Here is a 26,857-nt window from a genome sequence, read left to right as displayed (position 1 = left end):
TCTTTGGCCTTTACATGCCCCTGGCCTCCAGAAAAGGCTTCTGGCTGCAATCACCTCACAAGTTCTCAGGGCCTTCTTGACACGAGCCCTTCAAGAAGAAAGGCAAGTGCTATAAATGAAGACAGCCTGCACCTTCCACCTCGGCCTACCCAGCTGGCCCTAAACAGGCCTTTTTGAAGGCGTGCCTGAGGGTGGCATACCGGACTTAGCCCAGGATTCAACCGTCCACCCTTTTGGTTTTGACCATTTATTTCCATTCCATACTTCAGATCACCTGGGTTCTCTCCACCTTGATGCTTGGATAACTTCTGCAGTTTTTCATCCATCCCTCCCTTTCATCTCCCAGTCTTGTTCCTCTTCAGACACCTTCTCACGGGCATCTCCTCATCCAGGAGATAGACTCTCTTGCATGTGAGAGCCATAGAGATAGTTCCTCAAGACTTGAGGGGAAAGGGGTTTTACTCCCCATATTTCCTAATCCCGAAGGCCAAAGGAGACCTCAGGCCCCATCCTAAAGTGACCTGTATCTCCTCAACAAACATGTCAAGAAGTTCTGCATGGTCTCCCTGTCCTCCATCATTTCCTCCCTGGATCTGGGAGATTGGTACTCCACCCTGACTCCAAAAGATGCCTATTTCCATATCTCCATCTTCTATGGACACAGAAGGTTCTTTTGATTCATGGTGGGCCAGCGCCACTACCAATTCATTGCACTCATCTTCGGACTTTCATCAGCACCAAGGATTTTTACAAAGCGTATAGCAGTAGTTGCAGTTCACTTGAGACATGGAGGCATACAGATCTATCCATACCTTGACAACTGGTTAATCAAGGACCTTTTGCGAGTTCAGGTTCAACACGGGTCACTTGTCTAGGACTGGGTCTGCTGATAAGCAGATGTTCACTCTAATCCCAGTACAGAGGATAGATTTTTATAGGAGCAATGCTTGACTCCAGTCAGGCCAGAGCCTGCCTGCCAAAAGTCCAGTTTCCCCATGTCAGATCCCACCTGCTCACAACCCCCTGGGTATGTTTTGAGACTGCTAGGGCACATGACAGCATGCACACTATGCGGGCTGCACTTCAGACCTCAACACCTCCAGCAAACCGCACCTGGAATTATTCCTCACAATCTCATCTGCCGTTCTTACATCATTGACTTGGTGGGCAGATCCATGATCAGTAATGACTGGGAGTCCCTTTGCCACTCTGTGCCCGTCAGTGACATTGGTCTCAAATGCATCAGACCTGGAGTGGGGACATCTTGGCAATTGCAGTATCCAAGATCTCTGGTCACGGAACTTTCCCTCACCATAAATATCAGGGAACTGGGGGAGATTTGCTTGGCTTTCCAGATGTTTCTTCCTTATCTCTTGGACAAGGTGGTGCGGATACTGACGGACAATATAACCTTGATGTTCTATAATAAACAAGGAGGGGCTCGTTCCTATGGTTGTCGGAGTTCTTTGTCCAACATGCTCACCTCAAGACAGTGCACTTTCCAGGGGACTGGAATACGCTGGCAGATTCCCTTAACAGGTCCTTTTCCTCTCGCCACGAGTGGTCTCTCCTCCCTGAGGTAGTCAGAACCATCTTCCAGAACTGGTAGAATTCCTGAATGGACCTGTTCGCCACCAGGCAGAATGGGAAGTGCTAGCAGTTCTGCTCAATGTGAGGGCTCAGCAAGTGCTCCCTGTCCAATGCCTTTGTGCTCCTATCATCTGGGGGGTAGGAGAGTCTGCTGTATGCCTTTCCATCAATACCGTTGGTTCACAAGGGCCTTTTAAAGATCAAGAGAGACAAGGCAAAGATAATCCAAATTGCCCCTGGCATTGGTATGGCATACTTCTGGAACTTTTGGTAGTAGCTGGATTAGAGCTCATGATGCTGAAAAAATTTCATCTTCCAGAACCAAGGCTGTTTATTTGCTCCATCTGAACCTTGCATCCCTGCAACTGGCGGCCCTGACTGCTGTGTGGGCTGAACTGAGAGGAAGGTGCCTGATTGGAGCAGGTTTTCCTAGGTAGCAGAAACCCTCTACTAGAAAGATCTACTTGCCAGGTGGAAGCAGTTCACCTATTGGGCTGCTGATCAGTGTCTTGCCCCCACATAGTCATCTCTATAGACCATCTTGACTACCTGCCCCATCTGAAGCACCATGGTCTGGCTCTATTCCTTGGTCAGGGTTCACTTGGTGACCATTTTGACCTTCCATCCTCCAGTCCAGGGCAGGTCAGTATTCTCTATGAGATGACAGTGTCGTTCCTCAAGCTTAGCGAAACTATACCCACAGGTCCATGTCTGGTTCCCTGTGGGACCTAAATCTGGTTCTGTCAATGGCTTCTTGTGTTGCTGCTGCTCTCCTGAACATTCCCTCCAGTGGCAATCATGTCAGTTAGAAGGGTCTCTGAAATCAGAGCCCTGACTTCAAACCCCCTTACACAGTGTTCTTCAAATACGAAGTCCAGTTGCACCCCCATTTGGCGTTCTTGCTAAATGTGGCATCACAGTTCCCTACAGCCAGGTTTTTTTTCTGCCAGACTTATTCCAGAAGCCCCATGGTTTGGATGAGGAACATGGTCTGCATGCATTAGGCACGCTCTGGCCTTCTACATTGAAAGGACTATGACCCTTTCACAAGTCAACAGCTCTTCATGGCAGACAGGATGAAAGGTCTGCCCATGTCATCCCAGAATAATCCCATCCTGGATAACCTCCTGCATCAGGTTTTGCTATGAGCAGGCAAAGGTTCCGCTGCCAGCCATCTTGACGGCCTATTCAGTGAGAGTTCAAGTATTCGTCAGCAGTCTTCCTCGCACAAGTTCTGATCCCAGACATCTGCAGAGCTGTGACATGGTCATCTGTTTATACCTTTGCATCCCACTATGCTATCACCCAGCAGGCCCGGGATGGTGCACACTTTGAGAGAGCAGGTTACCATCAGCATGCCTGTGACTCTGAGCCCACCTCCAGGGATACTGCTTCTGACTCATTTAACATGGAATCAACATGAGCAAGCACTCGAAGGAAAAAAATGTTCTTTGAGATGTTGTTCATGTCCATTCCATGATATCTTCACCCCTCCCACCCCCCCGACCCTGTGTCAGAGTTGCCGCAAGAAGGAAAAGAGAGAGTGCGGGGCGATTGATGCTCCTTAACCGACACATGAGCACAGGGCTCCAGGGCAGGCCTACGGCCTGTCCTCTGGATACCACGAGGTTGAAAATCTCTGAGCAGCTGTGTGCACCTGCTGCGCTACACCTAACATGGAATGGAAAGAGCAACGCATCACGAAGAACAACAGTTACGAAAGTTAGGTAACTTCCCCCCCCTCCCCCACTGAGACAGCTCCCCGCCTTTTAATATTAAGGGCCACAAGAGACCAGATGAATATGAACGTTGTTCAGTGTGTTCACAGGGAGGAAAGTGTGAACGAGGAACCAGATTTGCCTTGTTGCCTGAAACAATGACATGGTGCACTGTATTGTCCAAATCTTTACTTCTTTGCAGGGTGACACTTTTTGTAACCTCTTCTATCCTACATTAGCATCCTGTAAGACTGCTGTCTGACATGAGATGTCTTTCATAGATCCTCCTCCCTTCAGTTTCCTTTTTCCACCTAACTGCTCTCCTTTTTTTCTCTTTCTCTCTTTTCCTCTATTCTGTGTAGGCTTGACCAAGATGGCAGTAATGACAATATTGATTCCCTTGAGGAAGTCCTTAATATTTTAGCAGAGAAAGTTCTGATTGGTTTTATGGCTTCCTCTCATTTCTCTATGATGTAATGACTCCTTTTGAAATACTAGAAGAAGAATAGAGAGCGAAGCTGCAGATGATGTTGATGGTACGTCACAGAATGAAGGTGGTTCAGGGAAAAAAGACTTGTGTTATTTTGGATTACAGAACCAGTGACTGATTCAGGGGCTAATTTTATTGCTTATGAAAATGTCCATGCAATTATCAATCTTAATATGACAGGGCTTTATGGCATTGGGTGGATTAAAAAAACAAAACAACCGTTAATGGACATTCTAAATATGAGCTAAAATCAGCCAGCCATATGATATATAGTTTCACTACTTGAAAAGCCTTTCCGTGACTTTCTCCATTTTGTGACTGGGAGATTAACATTTACACAATGTGTAATTATGCCTATGTTAAAATAATTAAATAAAAAGTGTCTGCAGTTATGTAGTTGGCTTCTGTATGGTTTTGCTTCAGTTTGTGCATTTTGTGCACTAAAGTTGGCAAACTAACTATAATAAGCCTGTACCGTTACTCCTTATAAACATTTGTCTTTCTAACAAGCATTAATTGAGGCATTTTGTAATGGGCTTGATTACAAGATATTCTGGCATGATTAATATGTTATGTAAATATATATTTATATGTTAATCCTTACTAATATAGCTATTATACAAATGAGGGCTCTTATGAAATACCATATGATAAATTATTCATACCTTACATTTAAAATTAATTTTGTGATTCACTGATTTCTCAAATACATGCTTTTTACCCCTTTAATTAGAAGCACTGTATTAATAGTGCTTGTAAAATGTATAAAAATATTTGTTCTAGGTTAGTTAACATACCATATTCAGGAAATAGCATGCCAATATGTTTGTCTAATTTGAAAGAAAGTTTCAGTCTAATTTTTTGTATAATAATCACACCCTAAGGGCTGTTCTGATCTGTTTTTAGGGATTTTTTTAGTGGGCATTTTATGAAAGTGGGGAATTGTGAATATGTATTTCTTATGTAATGATGAAATATATTAAAGATTACTCCACACAAAGTAGAATTTAATGTCTTCTATTTTTGCCAAATTCTACAAACCTGATTCCATTTTTCAAAGGTAATCTGTTAAATTGTTTAATGCATGTTTCCAAAGTCTATTTTGGCATATGTGGATTTGTTGATAGTGAAGGTAACTGCTATAGAGAGACAGTGGTGTTCAATCAGCTTCAGGTCTTATCTAGTTCAGAAACCTTGAACTGAGATCTCATTTAATATAGAAATATGGTATATTCATATAATTCTTTGATATAATTTTAATGTTGAAATACAATACATATTTTGTAATGGATGCCTGTTGACTTTGCTATGCTTACGTTTTGTAAAAAAATTTCTATTATGAAACTCGTATCTCAGGGTTTTAAGTGTCATATCCAGGCTGAAACTTTTTAGTGCTTTATCTTAAATGAATTTTGAATTGACGTGGCAGTTTTAAAAATGTATAAATAGTGTAGCTTGGACAGCATTGATACATAATTCAAAATAAAACTAACGAAATTAAGTGTAGGTGGCTGCTTGAACTGCAAGTAAATTGCGGAGTGAGGTACAGAAGTTGTCTAGAAATATTAGAGAACTGCAAACACCCAGAATGGGCAATAATTACTTAAAGTAGGGTGTAACCCAAGAAACAAGATAAAATGAAGGGAGGGAAAGATCTGGTTGAGTGTCATGAACATTCTCAACAATAAGACATATTAAGAATGTAAGGGCGTTTTCAAGGAAAATGGTGGAAGCAACCTGAGAACATATCAAGAGTCCCCAGTTGGCTTCTTATGGGACATAGCCAACACTGAAGCCACCACATCACTACTGTTGTTATGCACTAACCTGATTACAGCTAGTGTGGGTATCCTAACTGTGCTACAATTAGACCTTAATTTGAGGTGTGTATATATATATACCCTAAAGTCCCATTGACATCAGTAGGAGCAGTGTTAAGTCAATGCTGAGCAATTGTGAAATCCCACTCTGAAAATCTTTGGTAAAACTTAGTTTCATTGCACTGAATATGTTAGTGGTTATCTATCACATGCGGGACTTCGGTCTTGGAGGTTCTAATACAAGTTAGTGAGTTTAATTTTACTTTAGTGTTGTTTTTTAAAAATTAAAATAAGTTTATTTTTGGGATTCCCTCCAAGACCAACTTATCCAGAACACCTTCTCCAGTTCTGGGAGAACACTTCATTTGGTTCTCCGGGATTCAAAAACTCAGTTCAACTCCACATTTCATCACCTCAAGTTCCTTTATTTGGCATACAGGAATGCCTACGCTGAGTAGATCAGATTCAAGCTGGGCATAGGGCATACCACATATCCAAAGTTACACAGAAAACCTCTTCCTTTATATACATTTACATAAATGTTTGACATTGCATCACATGTTTTTGAATTGGCTTGATTAGTTTTCAGGAATCTATCCCTGTACAGCCTGCTCTTCCCCGTGTACTGCTCATATAGAACCTGATCTTTACATTCCATATTTATCTTGTCCATTGTCCCTAGCATTGGGGTGTTCCAGCTTGTCTTGACTAGCATAGACATCATGACTTCAACGTACTGCTTGTTAACCTTCCATTCACTTTCCTAATCATGCCCATTAAGAATGATGCAAGTTACCTATGTCAAGTCAGGCCTATAGCTATATTCAAGTAAGTAAGGCAATAGTTAGAACTGAAACTCAATTCCATCTGTCTAAGTACAAACTGTATGCTTGAACCTTACATAGTTTGTTCTGAAATGCCCATGTAACAAAATGGTGGGCTAAAGCCTATACTTAAGGTTACCATATTTCAGGTTCCCAAAAAGAGGACACTGCCAAAGGAGGGACCTGGGAGGAAGAGAGGGGGGTATATGCAGCAGGGGTACTCAGTGGAGGTGGGGGCAGTGTCGCTGTCTGTCACCGTGGCAGAGCAACTGGCACAAGCTCGGGATGCAGCGACAGCCATTAGTTAGTGCCTCCCTGTGGAACCTCTTGCCCAGGGCTGAGAGCCAGGATCTGGGTGGGTGGGATCCAGCACCTGTGGCTAGCAGGGAAATAGACCCGTTCGCTGCAGGTTAGGGATCAGTTGGGAAGCGGATCAATCGGGGGTCTTTCTGAGCTGCAGACTGTCTGCTCTGCAAAAACCTAGGACATTTACTGTTGTTTATATAATCCCCTTTGGACAGTGAAAAGAGACCCAAAAAGAGGCTTTGGCTGGGAAAATCTGAACATATGATTGTCCTTTGTGACTTAATTCACTTTTTAAATACATTGGGTATATTAAAATATTCTACAAAAGCCAAAGAAATTTCATTTACTTCCACATACATTGATATGATCTAAAATATGTTCAGAGAAGAGAACCGGGTTACGTATAACAGTTGAAGTTAAGTGATAATACATATTTTAATGGAATGTGCATATACAGCATAAATTCTCAGTTTATTTTGTAGTCCTAAATGAAAGAATACTGTTCTGTGAGATCTTGTTAATGTGACATGAACTAAACGTACATGCTATACCATATTATTAATTTTGCTGTAAAGATTTGACTGAATATTTTCCCTTGGGATACATTTATGATGGTCTTCATCTTTCTCAAAAAGTTATTTTTAATGAAGTATATAGAGTTACATCAAATAAGTGTCCTGTCGCTTTAAAAAAGCTGCAGCCTCTCCAGAATTTTTGTGAACAGTATTTCTGGATGCCTTTATCTGTTCTGCTCCCTAAGTCCTATAGATGGGAAATTTCAAATGCAAGCAGTTATCAGAATTCAAGTCCACAACCTACAAACAAGATATTATATGAAAATTGCATTTGTAAAATTGTTAGGTTTTCCAGAGAGCTCAGAAAAGCATTGGGTTAAATAATGTGACACTTCAAAAACTAGGCATGCGATCCTTAGCTGAATGGGTTGGATCTGAAAATTACTGGTTATGTGGTTTCAAAAAAAAATCTTAATTCTAAATATGAAATATGATTATTCTAACTTGTGCAATCTAATATCATTTTATTCTAGAAGAGAAAATCAAGTTAATTCTGAGTTTATCATTTTTGTTTTCTACACAATGGTTAGGGGGAGCGCTGTTAAGCTGATCAGAAGTTAAATTTTTTTAATTAAAATACTATTTTAGTGAGCTGAGCTAATTGATGCTGGGAAGTCATTAATCTTTCTGCATAAGCTTTTGCTTGCTTGCTGTGATACTAATAAAAATGAGTTACATAAGTTATAGTTCTGTTCCACTCACAAAAACTGGTAATGGCTGATAATATATTTAAAGGCTGAACCCCTGATTTCTGTGACACCTTCAACAGTATTTAATGTGAAAGTGTAAGCAATTTTTTTTAAGGGACAATGTTTAGTATGACTGAAATCAGTTATATTAAAGTTTAATAAAATGAACCAAGAAATGTTTATATATCTTTTGAGATTACTATTGCGTATATTTTGGAGCTTTTCTTTTTAAAAAAAAAAGTATCTTTAAAACTTTGAGTGAAACTTTTTCAAGGGCAGTTGGTTATAAGACTGCTCATTCTTAGGTAACATTTCATAATTTGTATCATTAGTCAGTCTCCAGTGACTTAGAAGAAATTAAAATTGTATGAATTATTCATTTAGGTTACGTTGGGGGGAGGTGGAGGGGTAGGAGAAGGAAGGGAAGGTGTTGAATGGTTAGGGAAGATTTCTGTTGCAGTTCCTGTTAGTAAAAATGGTAGGGTAGAACAAATCCATTTTTAAAACTTTTTTGCTTAATACTTTGAGATCAAAAAGTCTGTCTCTGTAGTTCAGTCAGTCTGCACTGATGTGTTTCCCAACTCCATAGCCATCCAGAAAGGTAGCATTCCATAGTAATTAATGAATTTCATGCTGCTGCACCGCTACCAAGGGGTTTTTCAATCAATTTTCATAGTTGTGTTGCACTTGTGAATGGTTCTTCCACTCTGATGAGGCTACCAAAGACAAAAGACTTCTTGGACTTTGTTTCTACTTGGCAAATATGATGCAATACTCATAGATCTGTGATTTATCGTCGCCAAAAAAAAACACAACTTTTTTAAAGCCCAATTCTTTCTATTCAGAGAGAAAGATAGATAATCTTAGTTATGAATCTCCTCTAACAACATACATTCCCGCCCAGGTATTCTTGGGATCCATACAATTGAGGGAAGTGTTTAACAGATTTTAGGTCAACATCTTTCAGCTCAGAAACCCTGATCAAATGTACCGTGGCTATGACTCAGTTCTTCCTTTCATAGTTAAGTGAGCAGGCAAGCAAGAGAGTCTTGAGAGAAGTTTACTCTGAATGACTTGACAGCAGTTCCTGCAATCCTCTATTATGCTAGCTGTGTAAACTACAGAGCTCTCTTGTATTTGAGAGTGTGGGAAGAACATCTTTCCAAGGTCTGATTTGCCTGGTTACCTGAAGGATATGTGATACTTGGTAGCAAATAGAATTCAACTTAAGGTAAGTGATAGCCTTTTATAAGCAAACTATTTTGGTTGAGCAGAAGGCCATACAATCCCAATGTAGTATGTTGCAGAAGTAAAAAATAAAGATATGGACCAGACCAAAAAAGCATAAATTAGTTTCTCTTGTGATTCCTCTATGGAGTATAGATAGATGTGTTTAAAAAAAAATTAACTTCTGCTTGGAAACTTACTTTTGTGTTCTTAGTTCCACAATTTAAACATCTTCCTTTGTTAATCTTCTGCTAGAGAGAAACTTTTCATATAGCTAGTTTGGGAAACTGCTTGGTGGTGGACTGACATGAAACTCTTTTCTGCCTGATGGAACTTTCTGGGGTATGGCAACAAATATGCTCAGACTGAATGTGAACTACAAAAGTTATTCTAAGTATGAAATGTAGCCTCTGATGTTACTTACAGTTCTAGTAAATGTGCTTTACCTGTGTAGAACAAGGATAGTAACAAATTAATGTCAATGTCAGTTATGGATTTGAGGTAATTTAACTCTTAAAATTTCATTAAACAACTGTACTTTAGCTTTAATATCACTAACGATTAAGTTCAGCATTGTGACTCCTCGGAAACAGGATCTTCTTTTCTTAGAAACTAGCTCAGAAATATTTAGATTTTACCTTAAAAATAATCCACCCAAGAGTGTAAACTGATGAGGAATGTCCTCTGGATGTATAGGACCAAATCATGCTGTCAGTATTCAAACAGAATTCCCCATCAACTGGGAGTTACTGCTTAAAAATCAGTGACATTTTATGAACATTTTCATGTGCATTTTTTTTTTTTAAAAGAGGAAAATTACCATTTTATTTATTTATTTTTGAATAGCCCTGGTTTGGTAGACTCTACTAAACAAAACTCTCAAACAAAATAGCATCAGCAGTTCTCTAGATATATGTTGACCTCAGTTAATGAAACTGACACTGAAGGCACTTGAAAAGTATATTCAGTCATGTTACTTGAAATGTTTAGGGGGAAAAACATTTTCTCAAATAAAATTGGAGAAGTAAATTGTTTTATTATTTGTAAAGAGTGAAACTTGTAAGTTTCCAAGAAGATATTGTATATTAAAAGTATAAAGTGCGCACAGCTTTAAATGATATCCTTTAGCAGTTTCATTTTGTATTAAATACTCTGATAACTATTATTTGTCTTTGAATGCTGTTCTTTCTGAATTAATAGTACTTAGGTATTGTTTCTGTAGTGATGAAGTGCTTGAGGTGCTCTGTTTGGGTGATTCATTCTACATTTTCTTTTGTATTAAAAAAATTGGTCATACAAGTGTAAGAGTGTAAGAATTCCTTGTGTGTAATGTTTTAAGAGTTAGTGTCATTAGTAGAGTTGTGTAGTACCAAGTTGACTAATATTAGGAATTATGAAAAGATACTCTATTTATAGTAATATTTGTTTTTAATTTAGTAAGCAGCTTGTGAAAAGAATTCCAGACGTCTCCAAATCTGTCATAAAATTTGGAAATAGTATGTGTGGCAAACTATCCCTTCTGCCTCGCTGGACTTAGCGCTCCCTCCTCTGGCAGGGCTAGGGTCTGGAGTAAATCAGCCCCACTCTGGAGCGTGTCTTCTTTGCTCGTCAGGGTTTGTTTCTCTGAGCCTTCCTGGTAACCTTGGGGCAGGCCTTAGGAGTGGTCCTTGGCCAAACAAATCTACATCGCACTGAACTAAAGGGGAATACTGTTCTCTGGCCCCCTCACTGGGGCAGGTGTTGTCCTGTCCATGGCCTTGGGGTCTCAGTCCTTCCTTTTAACAGGCAATGCATTTGGGTGTCTCCCCTGTGGAGAAGCCTATCTCCCTGCTGCCACTAGCCTTGCAGCAGTTTGTCTCCACCCCCAACAGGAGAGAGAGAGAGTGTAACAGGTTTCAGGCAGCTCTTAATTGGACTCAGGTGTCCTAATTGACCTGAAGTAACCTCTTCCCAGCTTGTAGGAAAAAGGGCCTTTAGCATTCTAGGGCTAAACATACCTGTTTCCCAGCAGGGGTGGCTCCAGGCCCCAGCACACCAAGCGCGTGCTTGGGGCGGGCAAGCTGCAGGGGGCGCTCTGCCGGCCGCCGAGAGGGTGGCAGGCAGGGTGCCTTTGGCGGCATGCCTGCGGAGGGTCCGCTGGTCCCACGGCTCGGAGGTCCACCGGAGCCATGGACTGGCAACCGGCAGAGCGCCTCCCGTGGCATGACGCCGTGCTTGGGGCAGCGAAATATCTAGAGCAGCCCCTGTTTCCCAGACCCTCCTGCAGCTGTCCGGCCTGACTTTGTCACATATGTTTACCACATATGATTGAAATGGTACTAATACTGACATTTACAATATATGCCTTCAAATTTATGAAAACTATATTGTAGTATCTTCTAAAAAATGTGGTATGTACAGCCAAAAAAACCAGTTTTTTCAGGAAAAGTTTTATGGATTTGGTTGAAATCTTTCTTGTGGCTAGCTGTTTATTTGTGTATGTATGTAGCAGTGTGTATAGAATTGCTTTCAGCTATTACATCGTTCTCCCTAGAAAGGTATAACTATAATATGTTAATGTTCACCATGTAAGACATTAACCGCTTATATGCGGTAATGGTTTTGTTTTGTTGAAATCATATTTGTTTACCATAATAATTCTCTCTAACAAAATAAAACTAATATTGATGCCAGAAGTTTGTAAAGCATTCAAATTAGATCAAACTATAGTAGTAACTTTAAAGTGTGTTCTTGTTTTAAGTATTTAGAGATATTTTATTGTAGAACTCTGTGACCAAGAATGATGATAGACATGTTTTGATTTGGAAATAATACTATCTATTAGTTGGCCTGCTAAATAGAAGGACACGTAAAAGCACACCTGAGGGCTGCATTAATAACTTGCTCAGAACTTGAGGACTGTTCTTTGTCTACATAAGAAGAGTTAGACTGCAGCAAATGATGGATATCTATAAACAAGTGAGACATCCATAAAACAGAAACAGGGTATTTGCTGAGCCTATGGAGTATGATATTTTAATTTAAAATAAAGTTTTAAATTACTGGTCTTTTGAGCAAAGGTAAATTAAGTTCTGTTGTATGTTATTTCCTAATTAAATCATGCTCTTATTTATGCAGAAGGCTTTTGAAATAACCAGATTTTTTTTTTTACCATTTTAAATTATTAAACACTGTAACAGCTTAAGATATGTGTTCATATTTACTTCATAAATTTGCTAAATAAGTTTTATTACTTCTGTTATCTCCATTGGCTCAATAGTATTTTCTCCTTTTGCTTCAACTGAGTGATTATTTAGTTCTTGTAAGTTTATTTACTGGCGGCAGTAAAGTTACACAAGTGTAATTTTGCCAGCTAAGTTAGGCCTTAACTATTTTATCACTGATGTTAAAACATGAGGAGAGAACACAGTTTGGCTTTCAGGTCAAGTTTTGTAGGGCTAGGAGTTCAAAAAGTTTTTCAGTCTAATAAAGCCATTTTTTGTTAGTTTTCAGCACAAATTACGCAACTTAACTGTAGAAGCCAAAGTGTTTAGTATAATCAATTGATGGATACATTTAGTAGTTTGAAAGTTGTTGTTTCAATTAAAGTACTTATAGCCCCAGACACATACCGTACTTGGTCTTCATCTCACTGGCTGGCTATGCAGTAGCAGATTACACAATGTCTACTGAAGTAAGCGTGCTCATCGGTAGGACAGGCTGCCATCACCATGGTTGTAATGGTCTATTATCCTTTTTGTTCTGGATTTGTGATGAGTGCAGGGGTCTGCTTGTGGTTGGTATTTGTGGGAATCATTTAACTGTTCCATAAACATCTGACCCTATTTTGAGCCCAGTCCTGCAATTCATGCTGTCTCTAACAAATGGAAGTACAATAAAGAGTTCTTATTTTAACAAATATATAATTCAAAATACATTCAGAAATGGTTGGCATTTGGAAGAAATCTGAACACTAACTACCAGAAAGAGCCAATGAAATTTTGTTGCTCTAGATTGGTAAATTATGTCTGTTGTTTTCTTAATGTATGAATATCAGAAAATATGTTTATAACCTGTTTCATCTTACAAACATTAGGAGAGGAGCCAGGAGGGGTAGACAAGAGAAAAGCTAAGGCCAAGGTACTTTGATGCGTCTTTTGTCAGTGAGTTTTGTGCAATAATTTCTACTGCCTGAAATGCATGAGATTTGCAAACCAGGTAATTGAACTCTGGCTACTAATGCTAGATGTGATAGTTGTCTTTTTAGTTGGAGATGCAGTAAACAAATACCCAGTGAATTCTCAGTCAGAATTTCAAATTCCTGTTATCCATCTGCAGCTAATTTTAGTGCTTTCCTAATGCAGGATATAATTAAATGTAAATCTATTCAAAAACATTTTTGTGCAAGTTTTTTGCATGATTTCGCTGATTATGTCTTGCAACTCTGTTGTTCATATGTGTATGTAGAGAGATATATTTTGAATATATGCCCTGATTTTGCTTTGTTCCTTAATCCTCTTCAGTGACATCTTTACTGTTTTCAGATATTTAAGGGATTTATTCATCTTGAGGCAGAAGAGGGGCCATTAGGATCATATAGTCTGGTAATTTACCTAACATAAGCCATAGAATGTCATCCAGTAATTCTTAAGTGTGGTTTAGAAAATAAAGTAGAGTTTAGTGGTTATTCCCATTATTATTTCTAGAGTTGTTTGCAATTCTATCTTATTTGAAGAAACGTTTGCCAGGAATAATCTGTTGCATCTACTACTTTGGAACTGGGCAGCCTGCTTGTTGAGTGTAACGAACTTTATGCCATCATTGATTTTCTTTTTTTTCCCTAAGCCTAGCGTATCAAATTATTTTTTGTTAATTTACAGTGAAAAGATGGTTAGAAAAAATGTCAACTGAGGAAAGCTCTCATGCACATATGAATAATATTTTTTCTTATATTTGCATGCCAGCTGAAATTTATAGCTTTTTGTTTTGCCTGTGTTTGGAAAAAACTGTGTTTTGAAAATGTATGTTTCCCAAAATATTAATAAATGAGCCATTAGTTACTTGTTGTGTTTGGGTTCTTACTGAAGAATTGTATGGTATTGTAGTGAAGGAATGTTATGAAATGCCTTCAGTCCTTGCGCATCATGTAGAGAACCTATTGGCAGGATATATGGTGGCTGAATTATAAATTTATGAATTGAAAGAATATATTCTTTTCGTATGCAGAAAATGTAATGAGAAGGTACAGGTAATCAATTAGTACCCTACATTACAGCTTTCATTATTATTTACTCTGGCAAAACCTCCAGTAGGTTTCAAGGGGAGACTTTCCTGAGTAAGGATTGAAAACCTAAATTACGTAGGTAAAAAATTACTATTGCTTTTCATTGGAAGAGGACCAGACTAATTTCTTCTGTTTGTAAGTGTGAAGAGGGCTGAAAGGAATGACTCTTTTTTTTCCTATGCTAACCGTATCATAGTAAGCAAAATATTTTTCTAGTTTTTAGGTTTTTGTATAAAGTGGAAAGTTACTTTGACATAGATTCCTCCCAACTCCCACATACACACAAAGTATGAAAATAGCATCAAAGTAACTTTATTCTTCTGAATCACCTTTTCTGCATATTGTTAAGGAAATTAAATATTAAATCCTGATGACAAGTGAGAATAAACATTATTGTAAACATTCCCTTCCCTTTTGAAAATTTCTACCAGTTTCAAACACCTATTTAAAATGGGAAATACTACTGTAATTGATCATCTTTTAAGTGTACTTTCAGTAGTTGAGAAGGCTGTGTTGATCTGCTTTGTTTGCATGATATCTGGATGTTGCATCACAGTCATAAGCTACTGTAATTTAAATAAATAAGAAAAAATAAAGTATGAAAGGGACAATGTCAGGATAAAAATCATAATATGTATATATATTAATGCTATTTATTAAATGCCAAGATTTTAAAATCAATTTACCTTTGATGCTTTTTAATTTGTATTTCATTGTACAATGAAAATAGACTGATCAGTTTGCGTGTGTTTTTTTTTGTTTGTTTGTTGTTTTTTTTTTACTGTCAGTTTATAGTACTCCCTATTCTGGCTTTAATTCACTAATAGTGCTGTTGGGTTCTCAACCTTTTTCCTAGTCATACTAACTTTTTTTGTGATCTTTGGCCTAACTAAGGTGACAGTGTCCCTGAAGTGTTAAGCTGTAGATATTTAGTTACTGTAAATTTCCTTGCTGATCTATGAGGTTGAAAAATTCATGAGTACATCTTGTTTTAAAGAAGGTAGTCTTACAGATAAAATACTTGCTTTATCTTATAAGATTCAAAGTACCAGGATCAAAGAGGTGTTAGTCATTGAAAAGCATGTGTTCTGTAAAAGTAAATTAACAGTATTAGTTATAGAAAAGTAGTTTTATTAGAGTATGAAATTGAAAATACAGCAATTTAATATAAGAAGCTTATTTTCTGCTTCTGCTGCATGATTTAAGACTTCAGTATAAAACTCAGATCTAGTTTGTGTAGTTTTATAAATGTATTAATAGCTTTAAATTGCCATCCTAATTAGCAAGTATTTAGGCATCAAGAGATCTTCTGCATAAATATTTCATGAATTTTGTTATGGGTTAATTAGAATAAAAAATAAGCTGCTAGCTATGCCAGCATTAGATTGGAGGAGGGGGGAGAATATGGGTGGTCATCTTCGATTATTCAGGTATGGAGCTGCAATTGGCAGTGAATATGCAGATACCTTGCACAAAGTTATGTTCCATGATCTAAAAATGGTGCTGTTAATTAACGTTTTCCTTTTTTAAATGAAAATCTGAAAAGTAAAAGAAGCAATTAAAGAACCACTCAAGAAAATAAGAGAGAGAGAAGCAATTCAGGAAGAAGGAAAACAAAGTTGAAGAGAGAGAGAAAACCATGGAAGGAAAAGTTGCTGACCGAAAGGTTAAGAAAGCTGTTGACGTGGCTAAATTGAGGAAAGATTCTGACAAGGTTAAAGACAAAGGCAAGGAAAACAAAAATCAGGAATAGACAAAAATGTGAAACACAAGGAAACTATGAAGAAATCAGCCCCTGAAAGGTTACCCCTTCTCAAGCAGAGAAAGACACTGTAACTAAAAGATAGCTAAAATCCCTTTTGGAGTTCTGAAATTCAGCAAAGGAAGATGAGAGGAAAAAAAGAAATAAGAATTTGATGGTGAGAAAAAATTAGTGTATTGGTAACATAATTTAGTGTATTAGTAACAATTTTTCTGAAGTCATTAGTGTGAGTGATTGTGCAGACTGCTTGTGTGTACCTGCATTGTGTAAACACAACAATATCTGCTGTGGAGCTCAATGTGTACATATGTTTTTGACCCCAAGTCCTGTACATTAAAAAATTGTTTTTATAGCTTTGTAGTAGGACTTTTTTTTTTACATACAATATCAAACCAATATCAAACCCTTAAATACATCTCTTGCTTTGTATTAAGGTGTTACATTTTTCTTGTAGATATGTGAAGAGTGTAAAAACATTGTTGATCATATGTAGAAGTTTATTAATGTATTATTAGAGGATAATCTGAACATTACCTAAGTGGTGAAAATTCCTGTTGTAAGAAACTAATTTTCATTTCATTAGAAGGCATGCAAACTAGAAACAGTGTCAGTGAAACACTTTTGTCAGTCTGATGCTTTTATTGAGTGCTGTAATGTATTTCAGTGGTGCTGTGACAGTTTGTTTTGTATTGCTATTACTGTGCTAAATTACTGCTGTGTTGGCTTCATCTTTTGTCTGAAACCTTTGTTAGTTCACTATGGGTGCGATTTTCAAAAGTATTTAGTACCCATAATTGGGGGCAGATTTTCAAAAGTCCTCAGAAGCCAGCAGCTCCCTTTCTCAATGGAAGCTTCTGGATGCTTACTGCTTTTGAAATTCTAGCCATTTACTGAGATGTCTAAATGGGAGTTGTGCTTGCTGATCAAATTTCAGGAAGCTGACGTACCATTATTTTCTATTTTGGATAGACTGGATTAGAGAACAGATTGTGTATTGCAGCCAATCATAGAATAGCTATTCCTACAGTAGTTCTAAATGTTCTACTTCTATACATTAGCTCATTTTTTGGATTGGTATTTCTTTTGTTTTATTTTCAGCAGTGAAGAATGAGAAGTATCCAAGAGTCTTATTAACTTGGGTAAATAGGATGTTAGAAAATTTCTTCAGAAATAGTGTATTCCAGTATGTTACAAAATCTATACTTAATTTCTAGTTGGTATATAAGAGATACTTTATGTACAAGTCCTGATTTTATTGGACAAACAATAGAATGGATTATATGCTGAATCATTGCAAATAAAATTACAAGAGACTTGAACAAAATCTGAAAATGATACTTGAGGGTCCCTGACTATAGTGGCTGGTGGTCCTAGCAAGGTTCTGGAATTTGACTCTGCAGTTCTGGGTCTACCATAAACTGTTCTGTGACCTTGTATAAATCACTTCACTTCTGTCTCTCAGTTGATCCAGTACATATATGCATGCTTAGTTTTACTTAGGCTTAGTATTTCTAAGGTGCTTTAAAACCTATGAGTGACAGGTGCAGTAGTATATTTTTATATAATGCTGTGAAGGAAACAATGTTTTTGAAAACAAAAACAATGGCAAACAGTACAATGTGACACAAGGTGTCATAATTAGCGGGAATGACATACTGAATTAGTTTCTAAATACTGGGAAAATATAGTGTATGTATACACATACACGTGTTGATCAGGGTACATTTTAGAGATGATTAGCAAAAATGTGGGAGTAAATATAGAAATCTCTCAGAACAGCTCTAGAAGATATTCTAAATCTCCTTTGGAAATGGGTCTTGATATCTGTTCTTGAATAACAAGCCGAGACTTTTTTCCAAAGTTTAAGTTTCAGTAACGATATTATACTCTTATCTCTTATTCCATTGTAATCTGTTGGAAATGAAGATAAATATTTGATAGAGAAACACTTTTCTTGTAATTAGGTATTGGAAGTACTTCTATTGGCAGGTTACATCTAGGGTCCCTCCAGTGTCTGGTTGAGGGTATGTACATTAACATTTTTCTTATATCTGGTAACAGAGAAAAGTACCGGGGTGGGGGAGGGGGGGGGCAGTGGGGTGAAGAAGAGGAGGTGGAGATTTGAGTATCATACTTTCTATAAAGCCTCTTATCTGTTCCAAGCTCTGAACTGCCATATTGCAGTTTGCTTTTTTTTCTCCTAATGGGAAACTGGAACAGATATCTCAGTATACATAAAAATAACTTGCACTAAAAATGGTCTTCAAAGTGAATAGAGCAGTTATATTTAAGGACTATATATGTATGTATTTTTAAGTTACATGCATCGAATGGTATTGAGGAAAAAAGGCAGAATTAACTTTTTCCTTCATACACTCCCGCGCCCCCCCAAAAAGCACACACAAAAAACCCCAACAATCGTGTTACGTCCCAGTGTTACAAAGATTATACACATATGAAGCCCCGTTGATTCATTGGGACTCTTCCCATGCATAAAGTTAAGCACGTGTGTAAGACTTTGCAGTATTGGAACCTTACTTAAGATTCTGTGTTTTAAAGCAGCTTCATGAAAACTTCTAATGTAGTTCAGACCATCTTGTTTCTTTGTAATTGTTAATTTACATTTTCCTGTGAATTCCAATATGTATACAGTTTTAAATAGGATAAACATACACATGCTTCGTGTGTGTGAAAGATCAGTCACTCTGTAACCTAGTACATAGGATTGTCTCTAAACACCTTTCATTAAAATCAAACATCTAAATCCAATAGAGTTGTTACTGTATATAAAGCTATGTTTAAGAGCCTGAGAACAAATGTGTACTGTGTAAATATAATGTCCTTGATTGAAAAAGAACATCGCAACAGAAGATTGTTCATCATAGTGTACCACCTTTTTGAAAGAGCATATTCTGAGGACATTAGTCATTTGTCTTGCATAATATGTTGCATTTGAGTGACCCAAACAATGTTAGTTTTTTTTAAGTTGCTTGGTTTCCATGGGTATAGTTTAAAAAAAAAAAAGTCAAATATGCAATATTAATCTTTTAACTCTGGATTTGCTTTTCTGCTACAGTCTGCTCATGCTGTGCCAGGTAATTTAATTTAAAAACCCTTGAGCTTTATTAGTATAAAAGATATGAGTTAAACAATCCTTGTGCCACAGTAATTTCAAATATCCCGTTAAGTAATATAAAAGTACATGTTTACATAAATAATAGTTCAGAATAGCCCAGAAATGGTTGTGAAATTAAGGCATATAATACAGATTTAGCTTTCAGAAAAAATTCTCTAAACAGAATAGTAGTAAAAAGCTGATGGAACTGAAGTGATGGCTTAAGTCCATTTGAAAGGGGTATGGTGTAGTTCGCTTTGGAGCAACTTGTTTGCTCCTGACTTGCCATACATAATTACAGCACATCTGTTCCTCTGTCAGTTTATACTTAAAGACAAATGAAAAGCTTGAAACAACGAAACAAAGACATGGGTGCTATTTTAACATGCATTTTGTGCTCTGTTGATCTACCCAGTTTGTAAACTCAGCTGATATTGTGAGAGATCTGAAACTGAGAGTTTGTTTTGGGATATGCAGCAAGAAGTCTAAATTGCTATGTTTTTTTAAATAAGTGAGGAGGAGTTAGTATGCAAAGTGGTGAACTGCAGGTTTTTTGGTTTTTTTTCCAGTCAGGCTTCAAATATTTTAAGTACCGACATGTTTTAGCTGTGCTTGTAACTATTAGAAAGAAGATCCTACAGAGCTGTTGACATACTTATAGTTGGTCATTTCTCTATCTTTTGATGTTCATTTAGGCTAAGTTCTGTTGAGAATTAATTAAAAAAAAAACCTATATAACACTATCCTGGCTAAAAACACCTAATATAGAGTTGAAGGAACTAAAGTTCTCACTGCTCCTTCCATTGTTCAGCCTCAAAAATTAGAGCTGTTTCAGCCCTAATGAACATTTGTTCAGTGACTAATGTTGGATTTTGTTAATCATAAGACAAATCTGATGTATAATCAATTTTAAATCTTATGAATTTGATATTTTAGGAGTGAATGTTTCTATTAATGAGACAGACAATGCAATCTGATGTGTTTCAATGAGAACAACACAGGAAGCGTGTAGACCTTGTAGTATAGTTATTGAGTAAGAACTCGGGCTTTTATCCACTCTTCTAGAAGAGGAAGATTTATCCTGATTATCAAGGTGGTATGAGAATGTTCTACAACCTAATATCTCAATGTGAGTGGCTCAAACGCTCACTTGTTACTTTCCAAAACTAAACTTCATAAGTAAGTGGAAAATGTGTGTTAGGTAACAATTCTGCACTGGACACATGAATGATGGGACTAGTTGATCTTCCCACCTGGAAATTCTGTGACCCTCTTACCTCTGGCACTGATCACTGTATATGTTCAGCTCCCTTGTTTTCCACCATAGTCAGATCTAGAGGCACTTATTTAGTTGTACATCAAGTCTTACTATATTGGGGAAACCTTTGTACCAGAACTCCGTGAATCATAGTTTTGCTACAGCATTCATGAACCTGATTTATGGACTGAAGAGAACTAAAAGGTAGATTGCTGAATCTGAAGGCACAGTTAGGCTTCTCTACAATTTATTGAGCTCTATTTGTGAGCCTAGTCAATGGTTTTATTGCATGCTATGCGTTATGAAAACTTTTTAGAAGAACTCAAAAAATCACAAGTACCATGTTTAAAATTTGGAAGTAGTTGAAGTGAAAAATGTCTGTTTTTATCAGCATACATTACTTTTTCATACTAAACAAAAACCTATGAACAGTTATTGTGATGTGTTTAAATCAGTGTGGATTTTGTTCAATAAACTTATACCAAAGAAAGAAGTTTGGGCATTTTTCACCCATTTTTCTAATTTCTTGGTTACGTGTTCTTCCCAACCCCTCCCAACATGCTTCAGTCTTTGCAGAGAATGTACTGTTACGGACAACCGAGAACAGTACATTGCTTGAGTAAATCCTCAGGGCTTATACTGTCCATTGTTTTACTGATAATATAATTGAATCTCATGCTGATTATCAAGATTATCTCATGCTGATATATAACTAAATCAAGAACAAAAAAAGCCTAAAGTTAACTTTATAACTGAAAAATGCAGGACTTAAAGAAAGATCTGTCCCAGCACAGCCAACACCAGCAGAATCTGAAGAGTCCATTCAACCTGCAGAGCAGTCATTCGTTAAATCAGGTAAGGTCTCTCACAAACTATACATGACAACAAAAGGCAAAAACATTTCACTTGATTTATGATACTTTGTCTGCGTGGATGTGAAATTGTATGACCTCTCATCACAGGTAAAAAAGAAATCTTTTCTGTTGCCAAAATTTGTCATTTAACTTCTTAATAGTTGTCAGTTTACTGTAGTAATTTATTCCAGAATATCAGGAATCAGTATAAGTAACTGTTACAAAATTAATAAGCATTTAAAATTCTTAACTGGTTAATTCATACAATAGAAAGACCGACTGTAAACATTCTTGACTACGATTTGTATAGTATTGTTCCAGCATATTTTTCTGTAAGAATACAAATGCTGGTATGCATATAGATTTAGTAGGAGTTCTTAATCAAAAATGGGAGCAGATTTGCTGGTTTGAGTAGTCTGCAAAGTTTAATTAGGTTGCTCCACCAAGTGTTTAATGAAGGTAGTACAGTATATAAAAATGGACATGAATGTTGTCTCATGATTTTATTGCTCTCCTGGTTAGAGGACAAAATATACAAATACACAATTTAAGTTTGTGACTTGAAAGATACAGGCATAAAACTTATTTTTTTAAAATTAGATCAGCTTTTTTTAAATGATTTCATCTATAATAGTTTATACTGGGAGTTCATATTTGGCTCATCTGCTAGAACAAAAGTGTGGAAACAATTGTAAACGGATCATTATTAATGTTAATATAAATAGGCAGTAATGCTGCTGCTGCTGCTATTATTATTGTATTGTGGTAATACCAAGAGGCCACTAAACTAGGCTCAGGACCACACGATGTTTTACACGTTATGCACACAACAAAAAGATGGTATTTTCTTTTTGTAATTTAAGTGCTTTTTGTGTTTTTGCAATATTTTAAGCTCAATAACTAGGCAAAGTTTAACCAATGCTACATATTTTAAGTATTCGGTACTTATGTACTACAGTACTCAAGTACTTGTACTTACGTTCAAAATCTACCTTCAGGAACAGATTTCCTGCTTAAAACATCAAAAAGATTAAAACCCGCCAGTCCTATGCAGAATTCAAGGAAATAAATTAAATACCCAATTTTACAAGTGCTTGCTAGCAGGTATTGCTTATTACCAGACACAATGCATGGATTTTGGATTCTAAAAACGTATTTTTCTGCATCTTTTTTTTGTCCTTTCAGAAAGCACATCCTATTGAATATGTGCATGACAGTACAGAATGAGTTACGAATGTAGAGCATATTGTTAATAAACTGGAAATTAGAGTCTGGGCTAAAAAAGCACAAGAAAATAACTCTATCACAGTTGATAAAATTCATAGAGTTTTTAAGTAGTAATTTCCATGTGTTCTGAAGATACAGGTATATGCACTTCATCTGAATATACAGACGGTGGTGGTTTACCAACAGCATTTAATTTTGCTGTACAAGTTATTTAAAAGCTGAGTTGTTTTTCAGTTTCCCCCACCAATTTTAAGTGATCTGATTGTGTGATCTGCATAAGTGCCAAAAGTATTATTACACAAGTTAACTACTTTGAGTGGTCCCTTCTGCATACATGTATAGTACCTACTTAGTATAATAAATATAGATATTACTATTAATGGATTATATTTAATGTTAATAGTATAATTTATACAATTTTGTATTAAATAATTTCTATCCTATGTCTATAATCTTATCAGAAGAAGCACCCTCTGAAAACAAACATCTGGTTCTTTTTCTATATCCCTTTGTTGGAAATCTTAAAATTCCTCTTCAGTGTTTATAATTTACCTAATCTAAAAATCATATTAAAATTATTTAAGTAAATTGAATTGAGTACAGCTTGGTATATTCTTTTAAGCACTTATTCTCCCAGTGTCTGTAAATCCATTGTTTTCACTTACTTGAATTTAGAATTTCAAAAGAGTATCTAATTATATAATCTTAAATATCTGACAGTTCCCTCCATATATGCACTTCATTTTTTTGCTGCGAATAAGGGATTAGAAAAAGAATAGTCAGTATTTGAAGTGCATATATAATAGTCCTGCTATTTTAAATCAATATTGAAAATAGAAGTGTTTTATGGAAACTGTTTTGAAAATGAGTTCTCTGTTTAAATTTTTTTTTAAATAAAAAAAACCCTTTGTTATAGACGTCAGAAATTAAAAAAAAAATCTATTATTGGTAATTTTTTTTTTTATAAATAGTGCTTCCCATACTTTAAGCATTAAAGATTACACCCATTCCGTTTTCTTGGCTCAGACAAATTCTTCAGTTTGAGCCACTGTGGACTAGGCTCTGGACAAGGACTAAAAGACTTGCTTTCTGAAAACTTAGTCCATTTTACAAGTAATATTTTAATTTGTTGAGAAGCTCAAGTAGCTGAAGCTGACATGAACTTATGTAATATATGTTCAGTGTGTGTAAAACTGAAGAGCCAGAAGGCATTTAAGGGTCACTGATTTTTACAAAGACTTTTTAGTTGCCATTTTGTTTATCTTTAAATTTCAAATTCAGAAAAAAATTCATATAAGGATTAATAAACTGGTATTTCCTTCCATATCTCTCTCTCTCTCTCTCTCTATATATATATATATAGTGGGTGTGTATACACACACACACACACACTTCATAATAGGAAATTAAATCTTCTTCAATTGATAGAAAAATAAGTGTTCCAAAATTTCATATTTAAAACCCTGGACCATCTTTCTGGAACTTACAATGATTACTCCTTAGGGCATTCTGCACCAAAATTTTAAAAACTATGTGCCAAAAGATTAAAAATTCCACACACACTATTTTTTAAAAATTCTGCACATTTTAATTGTCAAATAAATGAAGGCTCCAGCATGACTTTGGGGAGCACAGGCCACTGGCTGCATGGAGGTGGGAGATCACTGTGGAGCTCCCACTGCCCTCAGAACACAGATCCAGCGATGAGGCTGCACCCAAACCTGACACAGCGCAAAGACAGGTCCCTGCCCCCGAAACATCCCAGGGCACTGTCCATCCGTGTCAAGTGTGGAGGGGATCCAGGTGTGTGTGTGGGAGGTCTGGGTGAGGGGTGAGGTTTGATGAGAGGGGTCTGGGTATGAGGGGGGTGGGGGTCTGGATGCCTGGGGTTGGGTGGATGGGGGAGCAGCTCCCTGTACAGTGACCCTGCCTCCTGCACCTGAGGATGTGATGGGTGCAGGAAGCGCCGCGGGGGGAGAAGGAGAGAGTTTGCAGAGATTCCTACAGCTAGGGGAGAAATCTGAGGGTGGGTCTCATATGGCCAGGGATACTGTGTAGAGGAAGAGGAAGTCCCATCCTCTCCAGCCCAGCTGAGACTAGGAGCTGAACCTGGTGCGGTGTAGGAGCCACCAGCCGATTCTTCCCCAGTCCTGCCCCTACCCCATGGTGATTTACCTCTTTGCCAGCTGTGCTGGGCACCTGAAACATACTGCTGGGGAGGGTCTCATGACTGCTCTTGTGACTTCCCTTTGTATCCTGTTAGTCATTTTTCTGCAGAGAAGCAAAGAATTCTGATGGGGACATGAATTCTGTGCATGCGCAGTGGTGCAGAATTCCCCCAGGAGTAAATCTGGTGACTGTCAAACATTCAACCATCCTTCCAGCATGTGCATATTGTAAGAAGAAATAGTAACTAGTAACAGTGTGGGCCAAATATTCAAAGATGTTGTTGTATATAAACCATTGCAGACTCAACACAGGTATTAAGAGCTTGATGTCTTCATTAACATTGGGTATTTTTGTATTCACCTGGTAGCTGAGCACCTAACTGGCTGCATGCTTCTGTGAATTTCTGGTTTAGCCTGTGCACATTAAGTATTTGTAATTGAGTTAGGTATACACAAAAGAGCAGTTGCACGTACCTAACTAGTAATCCGTTTCTGTCTCTGTCGCATGAAAGAAATGATAAAGGAAGCAATAAATATAATAATATGGACATGGCATATTTTTTCCTCATCAAGATACCTTTGAAAGCTCAATCTGATAATACAGTTTATCACCTCTTCTTTTTTTGTGTGGGTAGTGTCTTAAATTAGAGCCCCATAAATCTGAGGTGAAATAAAGTGAAGACTTACAAAACAATGTCCTGAAGGCACATGCATGCATACATGCACTTCCTTTTAGCAGACTTGTCTTTTAACTCCTGTAGTACTGTTTTGGAAAATATACTTTGTTGCATCTAATTTATAGAGCTATATAATTGCTGGAAAGAGAACCAATCACCTGAAGCAATTTTTTAAAACAGATGTTTGGGGGAGCGTGAGCCAAAGGTTTTCCCATAAATAAATGGGTCAGAAGTGGGACAGTTGTGTATAATGTGGCATGAACTCCTTGGGAAGTCTTACCAGTGGAAAAATTGACACCACTTGGCTGTTTTTACAAAACAAAAATCCCACTGACTTGGATAGTATTTTGCTGTCCCTACAACATGACACACACATGACATTGCCTGTAAGGTGAGAGTGTTTGTTTATTTAAGGGATTAAAATAATGTGGTGGGTTTTAGAGCCATAAAAAGTAATAGTGGATCAAGTAAGATACAGAGTTTACTGCTACTTGAAGCAGTTCAATTTTTTCAGTGCCTGCCATTTTTATTTTTAAAAGTTGTGGGTTGTTTTAATTTTTTTTTTCTTGTGTATGTTGCTGTAAATATTTTTGTATAGGTTAAAATCAGAGAATTCTTGGTGATTACTATATAGCAGCTAAAATGCAACTATCTGAAATCACTAGTGATACTGTCACTCAAAGTTGTACAGAAAAGTTGATGTTCTTCACATACTGAGAGGCATAAAGCAAATACTTTCAATTCATCTTCAGTGAAATTGCTAGAAGTGTGGCAAAGGTGTTCATTTTTACTGTTTAAAAAATGCAATCTATTTTATCTGATCCCCTGCCTCCAATCCAATTAATTACAGAGGTGATAGGAAAACTGTACAGTGATCTAATGAGGTCAAGGAGTTGCTTTTCTGAATATGACGGGTTTCAGAGTAGCAGCTGTGTTAATCTGTATCCGCAAAAAGAACAGGAGTACTTGTGGCACCTTAGAGACTAACAAATTTATTTGAGCATAAGCTTTTGTGGGCTGCAGCCCTCTTCATCAGATGCATAGACTGGAACATACAGCAAAAAGATATTTATACATACAGAGAACATGGCTACTTACAGAAGTTTTTTTTCTCCTGCTGCTGATAGTTCATCTCAATTGATTGGCCTCTTACAGTTGGTATGGCTACTTCCACCTTTTCATGTTCTCTGTATGTATAAATATCTTCTTGCTGTATGTTCTAGTCTGTGCAGCTGATGAAGTGGGCTGCAACCCACGAAAGCTTATGCTCAAATAAATGTATTAGTCTCTAAGA

The 26,857-nt window shown here is 37.1% G+C and overlaps 1 protein-coding gene across 3 annotated transcripts in view; it reads left to right on the top strand.

Moving 5' to 3' along the window:
* The window catches only part of ASPH (aspartate beta-hydroxylase), a 211,246-nt gene that overhangs the window by 46,874 nt on the left and 137,515 nt on the right, over positions 1-26,857 (top strand). For all 3 annotated transcript variants that reach the window (XM_030553157.1, XM_030553158.1, XM_030553156.1), the window contains one exon: positions 21,403-21,492. In XM_030553157.1, coding sequence (XP_030409017.1) covers positions 21,403-21,492 — 90 coding nt within the window. The remainder of the gene's footprint in view (positions 1-21,402; positions 21,493-26,857) is intronic.

This window comes from Gopherus evgoodei, chromosome 2 (assembly GCF_007399415.2).
Source record: "Gopherus evgoodei ecotype Sinaloan lineage chromosome 2, rGopEvg1_v1.p, whole genome shotgun sequence".
In the NCBI taxonomy this organism is placed as follows: domain Eukaryota; kingdom Metazoa; phylum Chordata; order Testudines; family Testudinidae; genus Gopherus; species Gopherus evgoodei.
This window is presented reverse-complemented; position numbering and strand designations above follow the sequence as displayed.